The sequence below is a fragment of the Melanotaenia boesemani genome, chromosome 11 (assembly GCF_017639745.1).
Source record: "Melanotaenia boesemani isolate fMelBoe1 chromosome 11, fMelBoe1.pri, whole genome shotgun sequence".
NCBI lineage: Eukaryota > Metazoa > Chordata > Actinopteri > Atheriniformes > Melanotaeniidae > Melanotaenia > Melanotaenia boesemani.
Window position 1 is genome coordinate 29,911,886 of NC_055692.1, and position 11,977 is coordinate 29,923,862.

Genomic DNA, 11,977 nt, shown 5'->3' on the forward strand with positions numbered 1-11,977 from the left:
GGGAGCAGCCACTCCTGCCAGAACCAGACTGGCTTTTTTTCTTTATTTTTTTATTTTACATCTGTTAGAAAGAAATCATATCATATTTGGTTCTGTTCTTTTTATGTTATTATGTGATTGTTTCTTGTTTGTTCGAGTCTGTAGACTGAACTGATTCATTTTCCAACTGAACGCATGTGCCGAGTCTTTCTGTGGTAGGGTAACCATCCCCATGCTGCCCAAGGTCGAGCATGTGTCGCAGTGGTAGACACACACACGCCGCTGGTTGTGTTTTCTTTTGCCCAATTCTTCTCAGCCAGACGTTGAAATTAGAGCAATGGGTGGGCTCATTGTGCTCCGTGTGAGTGCTTCCATTCACCACTGACTAACGGCATTGTTTCAGTTGCAAAATGCTTCAAACTATTCAAAATATTTATCATGCAATTTTCTTAGCTTTTTTTTGTACAAATAAACACTTTATTATCCTCTTGTCTCCTCTGACTTGGACTGGATGTGCACATGCTTTCTGCCTGTGGTTCTCACAGTCCGCTGAATGAAGCTGCTAATGTTTCCAAACTTTTCCAAACAGCAGTGTGAGGGATAAAATTGTTGATCTGAACTAATTTTTGGCTCCAAATGATTATTTATAAAGACATAAATGCAAATTAATCTCAGATATTCATAATGTGGAACACTTATTCAGAGAAGAAACTGTCCTCAATATTTACTGGTTGGACATTAATGTCCTCCAGCTGATGAAGCCGCTTAATTTGAAGACAATTGACTAGACTGGAAAATTTGGTAGACGTTTCTATCAGACTCAGCATGTTGCCATGCAAGGTTTAGAAAAAGCTTGTTTTGCTTTATTAAATGTTAACATGATGCAGTCCTTTAAGGAACTGTTAGCAGAGTGATATTTGTCTCATTAAACAGCAGTGAAGTTGGCTGGTGATGCTGTTTAAATAAGACATGTGCAAGCTTCTCTTACTGTCACTGGAATAAGCGAACAGATATTAAAACATTGCTGGAATAACGATGGGACGCACCTGCAGACAATCTGCAGCGGCTGGAAACGTGGAAATGACTGAACTCTACTCTGATTGGCTGACAGTTTCACCGACATGCACAATGACTCGTATATTTTCATCTGTTATCGTCTATCCTCTATCTAGAGGATGTAGCCAGTCTGATTTCTGTTTAGTCAGTTTCTGTCTATGCAGTATGCAAACCAGTATAAGTGCAAGTCATTTCCAGGAGGAAAACTGAAAGAACAGTTTAGTTTTTGAATTAATGTACAGCTAATGGCAAATGACTCACCACCTGGTTGCGTGATGGGTGAAGCTGGTGTTCTTACAACATCGGCTTCTGTTTTTACATCACTGTTATTTAAGTGTTGCTATTAATCCATGTTTGTTTAATATTCAGTTGAAAGCACCCATTTTCTCTGCCGACATCTGAAATTTAAAGAGAACATTTCATTGGATGCAAAAATTACTTTAAGGAAAATAACTCCAAGATACCATTAACAATAACTACAAGATGATTTTTCTATTTATTTTACCAGGTTTTATGTCATGGGGCCTTTAATGCTGCTTTGTGCTTTAAACATGGTCTTTTAGCTTCACAGAGCTGCTAGCAGCTGTGGTTTTAGTCAGATTATCTGACCCATTCAGATTCATAACCGGTAACATTGTCAAAACATAAAAAAAGAAAATGTTCTTTCAAGGGAAGCTGATGTTCAGGTCCTCAGTTGCAGAGGATTAACAAATCTTTTTCATTATTGTGTCTAAATGAAGATCAGAACTGAGTGGAGGAAAACCCCACCTCTGAGGTGCTGGAGTTTATTCCAGCAGCTCAGAGGTGGGCCGTTTCCAGTGAAACCTGTCAGTCTGGTGATGGAAAATCATCGAGGTATGGGTCTGCTACAAGTTTGTGTATCCCGTTTAAGGATGAAGATTCCCTGTTGGTAACCTCTCTAATAAATCAGGATTTATCCCATCAAAATCATGCAGCTGCTCAGGATTTACAAAGAACCAGTTCACACTTCCTCCCATTCAATTTTATTCACAGAAAAGCCAAAAGTAAAAATAAAAAGACAGCTTTTAAAATGAATTTGCTGACCAGGCCTCAAATTACTGACAAATGAGATCAGTCATTATGTGTCAAATATTTATTCCTTTAAAATGTTTATTACTGATTAAATTTATGTAGGGAAAACTGAATAGTACATCTTTTTTTTTCTCCAGTGTACATCAAACCACAGCTGACGAGTGTGTTTCAACTGTAGCACACGAGGCATGTTTACCACATGCACAGTTGGGTGTGCTAAATTTTGTGTGTATGTTCTATATTGAATATAAACACACAAATATATTTATATATACATACACATAATGAAGAGAAATCATAAAACTGTGACGTTTGATACCATAGGCCCTTCAGGTCACAGGGGACCTCGACGTTTATCAGGATCCCAAACAGTCTGCCGGGGTCCGCTCAGAGGATGAAAACTCAATGTTTCCGCAGCACCTGCCCCTCTAGTTTATAACTCTCCCATATCAAAGTAAAGCAAAAAAAATATGTCAGTAATGGATGTGGTTTGCTATTTCAGCCTCTGTGGCGAACCCTGGCGGCCCACATGGCGAAGGAGAGAAGATCAGGATCTGGTGCTGGTCCATCCCCATTCGTTCTTACACTAACAGTCGGCCACAATCTCATCATGGACGCCAAAAACGCTGACTGTTAACACTTCAGTTTGCACAGGTAGTGGCGGTCGTGACAAAGAGAAGACAAAAACATGATGTAAGACTGAACATTAGTCAGCTGTTGAGAATATTCTGCAACATGAGGACACGCAGCTTTGATACTACCTTTTACACACCCCGTCAAAGTGTTAAAGGCTCAAAAACAAGCGCAAAAACACAAAAACAAAAACCACAGTATGCCATGGATTGTAGGTCATCATCATGACAACTATGAGAAGCCGGTTCCACAGTTTGAGTTTCCACGTGCTCCTGAACTGCAGGCAGTTAGTCCATCGCGGCGACAGGTGCTGATATGTGGACGATGAGGGAAGAGGCGAATGCAGAAATACAGAAGAGGAGAAGGAGAGGGAGGGAGCACTTCCTGAGGACTCGACAGGGTCCCATCAGATGCTGATTCACCCTGCTTCTTGGCCAAATTTGGCCACTATGGCATCAATCCAATAAGAGGCTCTCGTGAGCTCCTAATATATATATATATTTTTTTAAATCTATAATATTGGCAGTTTCATTGTTTTAAAAAAATGGAGGAAAAAGATTTGAAATGACTGTAAGACTGCTGTGAACGGTGCAGTCAGAGCTCTGGGAGTGGTTTGTATGCTCCGACGCACTTCCAGAAGAAAGAGGAAAACATAAAACTTAATGATCATTGGCTCAGCACTACTGGGAGTTAGAGGGTAGAGAGTGAGAGAGCTTGGCAAAATAAAGAGAAAGACAGTACGTAGGAAGTTCTGTCCATTGAATTAGTTGCTAAAGGTCATCTACCAAATCGTCATCAACATCCTCGTTTCTGAGATTTTTTTTTTTTTCTGTCAAGTTCAAATAAAACAAAGTCTAGCAGTTTATGATCTGTTGGTTAATACCGGTCCCAGAAATATTCAAACTCTAGAGCGATCCTGACACCTCCACTCTTCCTCATATGCACATCCCCATCATCTCCCAGCCATAAAAACAGCCCCACCCTCCTCTTCCCCCCTACCCCAAAAACAAACAAAACTAGAACCAAATAAATCCAGGGAAAGGGGAGCACTCCTCCTCCTCAGACGCAAAGTCGGCCTCGACTCTGAATGTCCCGTGTGCAGTGGAATGAGAAGGAGAGATGACATACTGATGGGAGAAAATGGAGATAATGTGGGTAGAAATCTGAGCATTTTGGCCGTCAGCTCGCAGATCCTTTAACGAAGCAGGACCGAAGGTCAACAGTGCCCATCTGCTGAATTCCAAATAAAACTTGATCTGACATCTAATAAAAATCTGTACATTTTTTTTTTTAAAGTCTTCATGATTAGTTTGTCCAAAGGGGACATTTTTCCATTCATTTATTTATTTTTCTTAATCTTTCACCGTATATTCTTTAAATCTTTATCTGCTCTTTAATTTAGATGCTCTGAGTCCCATCGTGAGTGTATGGTGAGTGTGAAGAAAAAGACGCATTCGGCCTTTTATGTGGATGGCTTCCAGTTTGCTAGCAGCACTTTTTCTTTCGTTTACTATTCCGAGTGAGTTTGACCACGTCGTTCTGTTGCTGCTGTTGCTGCTTGGCTAGCACCTCCTTCTTGGCTCGTAGCACGAGCTCCGTGATGCAGTTGAACATCTGCAACAGAAGCAGAAACTAAACTTCAGGCGGAAGACGAGAATTTTCAACATACCCTGCATGTCTTAGTAACTACCCCCCAGACACACACTCCAAGCATTTCAGAGGCCAGACACACTAAATTACCTCTTCAACGTTGATATTCTCTTTTGCACTCGTCTCAAACAAGCTGATTCCCATCTGCTCTGCAAACTTCTGCGCGTCAGTCGTCTCTACCACTTTGGAGTTGGGGTCGTCGTTCTTGTTTCCCACTGAAAACAGAAAATAAGATGTTCAAACGGCAAGACAACGAGTCTTCACGCTGACGAAAAACAATAAGAGGTAAATTTTAGTCCGATTATTTTTTTAAAAACAGAGAAAAGAAACGCACTCACCTAATATTCGGCACACGTCGTCACAGTTCTGGTTGATTTCATGTAACCATCGTTTAACGTTGACAAAGGACTCGGCACTCGTGACGTCATATACCACTATGACCCCATGCGTTCCCCTATAGTATCTGGAGACACAGAGGGACAGAGACACAACTAATTATAATTTATTTAAAAAGTATATCACATTCAGCTTTGAAAGGGGCACACATTCGCTCAAGCGAATTAAATCTTCGATTGTGGGTAAAAAGTGACAATGAGAGGGTTAAAGACAGCTACTGTCACTGTTTTACAACTACAGACACCCAGAAAATACAGGAATTACAGCATCAGAAATGTGGGGGGATCACCCTGCAGATACAACCTCCACCCTCCAGTCAACTAACAGCAACGCTGCATCGAAACACTGGTTGACCAACTTGCTGCTGGCCCCACTGAGTCATACCAAGACTGGAGACTGGAGGCTAAAATCATGTGTGTGTAGCTTTCTGCTTTTTTTTTTTTTTTTACTGCTGTGAGTTCTACTGTTTATTTTCTAAAATAAAACTGTAATAGTTCACCACTATCCTTCCAGATTTTCAGAATTTATTTGGCTGTTTTTGGAGTTTTCAGAGATCATCTTCTGTTTGCTTGCAGACCAGTAACTTGACATCAACACAAACAGCTGCTTAGCAGACCTCCTCGCTGCATCGTCTTGCTTTATGTAACTCGTTTTCACTTAAAAGACATTAATGGCTGCAGTTTTCCAGTGGGAGGTTCTCATGCATGTTTGGTTAAATCCAGGTGGTAAAGGCTAAAAATTAATTGTAAAGATTGGCATTTTTCTGAATTTTGTTGTATGACAATACAGGCATTGAACTGAATTGAATTAATCAAAATCTAATTATAAAATACTAACGTTCAAGCTTTTTTTTTTTTTTTATACACTACGTTACTCACACCCAATTTGGCTGAGGTAAAATTATTAAATTAAAATTAAAGTATTAATTTTTTTAAAGTAATAAAATTACAGTATTAATCTGTTTATAAATGTTAAGAGGCAAATAAATCTTTGGGGAAAATAAAAATGGGTGATGTAAACTGTATGTGGACCGCTAGACTCCCATGATCTGACTAAATTCCTCCTTTAAGCTTTTCACACACCAAAGCTTTGGTTCTCGCATCCCCATACGTGTTAAAAATAATGGTGAAATATGTTTGGAAGAAATGTGATGGGTTAATGTACCAAAAAAAACTGAAATATTTAGATAAAGTCAATAAATTACCTAAGGACACAAATGAATAACTTTAAATAACTAATTAAACGAATACCTTAATAGTTTAAAAGATGGGAAAGAATGAGCTAAATTTCTTAATAAATGATCAGCAAAGTCACAGACGAAGAGTCAGGGGAGGTCCATGAGTAATACATAAATATTTGATAAATGGCTAAAAGTAAAGCATCAACAAATGAACCACTGTATATTTTTAACTCCAATTTGTGATGTATACGTCTTATATAAACTGTTTTTTCCTGTTAAATATTTGCTTGCACAAAAAATGTTTTTTTTATCATCATCATCATCATCATCATTATTATTATTATTATTATATTCACTTTTATGATTTATGAGACCATTTCCCCTTTAAAAATAGAGAACTTCAGGGGACTGGCCAGCAGGGGGAGACAGATCCCAATTACAAAATAAGCTTCATGTTTATGTTTCACCGACACAAAAGAGTCAGTGAACTTTAAACTAAAGTAACAACAAAATCGAGAAGAAGGCAGTTCTGTACAAGTAAAAATACATAATATCAGAGCGTGATGATGATGAGAAGGAACCCACAGAAGTGCCACCAGCATCAGCCCCACACAGACAACTAAACACCAGTCAGAGCCCAGAGAGGCAGCATCCCCAGAGTAGCTGCACTGCAGCAAACAAACACAAAGAAGCTTTTGTCCGGCGTACTATGTGTGCATGTGCGTGTCAGTGTTTCTGCGTGGTGTAACACTGTGGAGATACAGAGCCGTCTGGGCCCCCAATGTCCATCAGTAATGGGCCACCAGGAAGCAGGAGAGGATGACTCTGTCTGTGTCTGTGTGTGTGTGTGTGTGTGTGTGTGTGTGTGTGTGTGTGTGTGTGTGCTCAGTGCAGATGAATAGACAACTTTAAACTGCAAAACACACAAAGCCAGCTCATGAGACCCAACCCAATGCCACTCTTTCTGCAGCAAAACATTGAACCAAGTGTTAAAATATTTCTAACTTGGACTTTTAAGCCAATAATCAATCAAAAACGTGGAGGTCGAGAGTCAAGTCTCATTATGAGTTTGACTGAAAGTTTCTGTTGCTGTCGTCTTAAATATTGTGTCTCTATTGCATTCTATTGTTGCATGCAATTTCTCTCTCTCCTTTTTATTTTATATTTTTTATTTTACATCTCAAAATCAAAACATATTTCTCAGTTTTGCAGTCATAAGCTTTAAAAACTGTATTTTATGTTTCATTTTGACTTCAGACATCACGGCCCAAGGCTGATATCACCTCAAGTGCTTTAACTGTAAGGTCTGACATATGGTTACCACCTCTGGTTAGTCTGCCTGAGTGGTCCGAGTAGGCTGGTGCCTACCATCCATCTCCACAGTGAAATTTATTTAGGCCCTAATGAGGCACCACACCACTCCACTTCAGCGCAATGAACAATCAGCCTAAATAGGTCGTCTGTTTGGTAAAGGGATTCCTGCAGAACAACTGGCGACAGCACTTCCAAACTAGGCCGGCCATACTCCTCAGGGGCTGAAGCATCAGCACAGCTAACGATTTTATGCTTTCTGGAAGATTTTGATTCCTCGTTGTCCTCGCTGATGCAGCTAGTACATAACAACAGCACAACATGAACCTCCTGTTTTTGTTTGGGACAGTACTGATAAGAAGTGGGCATGCACCAGTTTAATGTCTGTTAAGTGTTCCAGTCGACAACAAAACGATGCAACAGTTAAGATGTCTGCAGTTTGAAGTGTAGGGCACATCATTTCTTTCAGTGCTGCTGAAATCATTTCCCTAACAAGAACAAGTTTATCACAGAGTATTTATATACACAAAGGTTATATCAATGACATTCAGGGGAACAACAAGGGCACACAACTCCTCCACAAATACAGAAATAACACAAACTTTCCAATGAAGCAAACAGGTTAGTAGTCATTGACACTACAAACTGCATGTTGTTTATTTGAAATGTTTTGAATGCTTTGCCTTCCTCAGCTTATTCTGTTCAACCAGTCAATGCAACTCTGTCGCAATGAAGTCACAGGGTTCATGCAGAGATAGCTCAAAAGTGGCTGAAATATCAAATCATTGATGGGGTAAAAATCATCTACAGACCCGCGGATTTGCATGAAAAGTAACTATCTGGTAAATACTGGAGTATGCAGCTGCAGAGGTCAGGTTTTTTTTTAACATCTAAACCTCATTTTACACTGATCAAAAAACCCATTAACGCTTACTAATATCTGGCTTTTGTAAGCAGTAGGAAAGTCTTTCATCTGCATTCAGTTCCAGGTTAAATGTCTCTGCAGAGGTCAGGACAAGTGCATATGCTAATTTTCAGTGAGGATGCGATGACTGGTATCTTCACAGAATTACACATTAATCAACAGTAACATCTTTACCAGAGACTGACAGTGACAACTCAGGCAGAAAGAGAATACAATGGAGAGTTTTTTGTTTTTGGGAGATAGCTGGTAGCTAAACCCAACTGAAAAACACTGCAGCCCCCAAGAGCAGTGAGAGTAAACAAACCACTACTTGCAGGGGGAAATTATTTAATTAGCTTGTTTTATTAGGTCTAACGTGGCTTAAAAATAAAGAAATGTACATTTCCAGAAAATTGGGATCACAGTCATTTTGCTTCAGCAGCCTTTTTCTGTCACCTGGAGGCCAACTACTGCTACATCCTCCAAGCTGAAGTCACTGTATCCAGAACATCTTGAGTCAAGGCATCATCAGAGTTTTAAGACATATACATCTGCTGTGTGTTTAGTCTAAATAAAAATATAGCATTTTTTTTTACTTTTAAAGTGTGCAAGCCATGTTAAATCAGTGTGACACACACTACTAGCATCAGCGGGCAGAGACACCCAGCTGCTGCCATCATGTAGCGCTGCAGTATACGACCAGGAGCCTCCCTCTCACATCTGTAATTAGGATCTGTGGGGAATTCCACCCAGTTTCATAGTGAGCACCAACTTACTTTAGTTGTCTGCAAACTGCTTCCTCATATAATATCTAATCTGAAGACCACAAAGAGCCGCTCTGGGTTTCAACTTTAATCACTTAAATGAAAACCCTGCGCCTAAGTGTCAGCGTGAGTCTGGATCTACTTACGTGGAGGTGATGGTACGAAAACGTTCCTGCCCCGCTGTATCCCAGATCTGTAGCTTCACCTTCTCCCCGTTGATCTCCACTGTTCGGATCTTAAAGTCCACACCGATTGTGGTGATATAGCTACCTATAAACAAGCAAACAAACACGCTTTCTTTCAAACAAAAAGAAACAAATAAATGAGGTCTTCTGTCAGAGTGGATATGAAGTCACGCACCTGAAAATGTGTTGTCTGCAAATCGTAGGAGGAGACTGCTCTTCCCTACTCCTGAGATGAAACACAAAATGAGGTTTAGAGCGGAACAGGTTTCCAAACAGAGAAAAGAAATATGCAAGAACATATGTATATTCTTTTTAGCATTTGATTATATGCTTAAAAAACAAACAATAAAATAAAAAATCAGTCTCAGGACTTTTGGGGGGGGGGGGGGGGGGGGGTTATGAACAACACAGGTGCAACTTTGAGTCTGGGTTTGGTTTCATGTGTTATCTCTTAGCAACATCATATGTAAGAGGGAACGTCAACATTTAACAGCTAATCCTTGTGTATCTAAAGATTTAGTTATTCAAGAAATACAGTCAAAGTTATACATAGTGACCCTGCACAGTGTGGTGGGGTAAGATAACCCTATATTTTAATTTTAATTGAGCTTACAGCTCAGTCAATGCAGCAGCAGACCAAACACAAGGCAGTGAACACCACAGAAGAAAGACAACAAACTGAAATATATATTAAAAAAAAATCACCTTTCCTGTCATAGCTGGAGGTTAGGACTCTGCTAGCATGCCTGTTGCTATTCCTACGCTTTGTCTTATTGTCCTCAAATATTTACTTGTACCAATAATAGAGAGCTCTCATGTTCCTGTGATCTCTACACTTTGGAGTTTAATTCAAACTGACAAAAACAAGCTTCTCAAAGAGGAGGCATTAGTAACCTGAATATGCCAAACCTTCCACTTTTATGGTTAAAAAGACAACCATTGTCTCCAATAAACTAGCACACTGAAACATATCAATAACAGAATAATCTGAGACACTTCCACCATCCTGCAGTCTAGACGCTGTCTGCTGAATGGCAGTAAATATAAAGAAATGCTTTTCAGAATTTCATCTTTCATAAGAAAAGTGAACTTGAGTCACTTATCATACATTCCAGTATGTTAACTGACTCATCAAAACAAGTTAGGCCCTACATCCCTACAGCATCATTGGCAGCTAAATCTAAGGTCACTAAATCTTTCCCAAACAAGCTCTGTACAAAACTGCAAACAGTTGAATTGGCATGCTGCAGCTGAGGGGACACTAGACCCTAAGTGTGTCTGTGTGTGGGTGTGTGTGATGCAGTGAAGGGCTTTGCTGTGCTGCCTTGTCCTGCAGCGGGAGCAGCCAGCTGATTGGGTTGTACTGCCAGGACTGGGGCTGTCAATGAAAGCAAAGATCATGGCTCACAAAGACTTCCAGCAGGACAAGGATTCACTTCTAAAGAGGGTGAAATAGAATTATTAAGTCGAGATACTACTTAAACAAAAGGCTCTATTCACTGCATGTACTTTTATCTCCAATTTATCTCCACCTGTGGCTGTAAAGCTGTCATGGAATTTAACATAAAGCAGATAAAGATTAGAAATAAATCCGTACTCATTGACATTTAAACTCACTAGCTTGGTATATACACTTTACTGAGATATACTTTGACTGATACTGACCACTTAGTATCACTTCAGTTTAGTTTGACTGGATGGATGAGAACAAACTTCTGCAGTGCAGCATTTCTCCACTATCAAGTAGCTGAGACTTTTGTGCTAACCAGCTAACTGAATAACAAAACCCACTGTAATAACTTGACCCAACTCTGTCGACTTCAAGCACTTATACAGACACAATTCTACTTCTTGGGATATCAGCTTCTAAACCCGACCAGACTATAAGATATTATTACCCTACATTATCAAGCCTGACACACTGATGTTAGCCTAGCTTTCTGCTAGCCAACATTACACAGCTAATATGAGATACAAACAAGAGGACTACGAGAGCCCCCGGAACGGTATTTAGGTCACAGGGTGGATTTTGTTATGGAGGTAGATCAAAAGCCTCGCCCAAAACATGAACAAAACCAACAGACTTAGAAAGACGAACCGCGAAGTTCTGGAGGCGGTATCCGGCCTGATCGGCTGACATGCCCAGTCCGGACACACAACCTCCGCCCTGTCACTGCCACAGAAATATGGCGGATGTGTACATTTCACTAATCATTTCCATGCATAAAATATAAAATAATACAAGGTGAGTGTGCGAGGGGAGTACACACAGGGCATTTGGTTGTACTTCAGCTTCCCCTCTTGTCTATGAAAAAAAGAAAAATACACGAAAAGGCCCACTTCCCGTCCCGCATCCCCGGCATCGGCTTACCGCTGTCACCGATGATGAGCAGCTTGAAGAGGTAATCGTAGTCCCTGGCCATGCCGGTAGCTGGTAGCTCACCCCCGCTTTGTAGCGCTTCTTTGCTTGGTTTGCTGTTCCGATTCCTTTGGCCCGTAAAATAAAATAAAAAAGCACCAGCCCCCAGATCCCCCTATTTGAAAGAAAACAGCCACTACAGATGGTTGGAAGTGCTAGCCCCCCGGAGCGGTGGCGTTTTTTCGGGGTTTCGCGGCGTCAGCAATCCTCTCCCTCCGCTGCAAACAGCCGGAAACTCCGCTTCCTTCTCTTGTGGAGCTGCACCCAAGTGTGACCCGGCTTCACTGCGCAGGCTCAGGCTACAGGCAGACGTACCAGTTCATCGATAAGCACTAGGTAGATGCTACAAGAATGGCCGTAAACGCTTTCATCAGTCAAATCACACTACCCAAACATGTATTATATAAACATTGCCCCTTCGATGTACTAACTGTACCTAAAATATAT

At 40.5% G+C, this 11,977-nt stretch overlaps 1 protein-coding gene across 1 annotated transcript; it reads right to left on the reverse strand.

The window, feature by feature from the left end:
• Positions 1 to 4,079: 4,079 nt before the first annotated feature.
• Positions 4,080 to 11,807, reverse strand: rab35b (RAB35, member RAS oncogene family b). Its single transcript, XM_041999351.1, has 6 exons — positions 11,483 to 11,807; positions 9,287 to 9,337; positions 9,073 to 9,196; positions 4,710 to 4,834; positions 4,462 to 4,586; positions 4,080 to 4,335 (listed from the first exon to the last, which is right to left on the reverse strand). The coding sequence occupies exons 1-6, from the start codon at positions 11,532 to 11,534 to the stop codon at positions 4,207 to 4,209; spliced, it is 606 nt and encodes a 201-aa protein (XP_041855285.1). The 5' UTR covers positions 11,535 to 11,807; the 3' UTR covers positions 4,080 to 4,206.
• Positions 11,808 to 11,977: the final 170 nt, after the last annotated feature.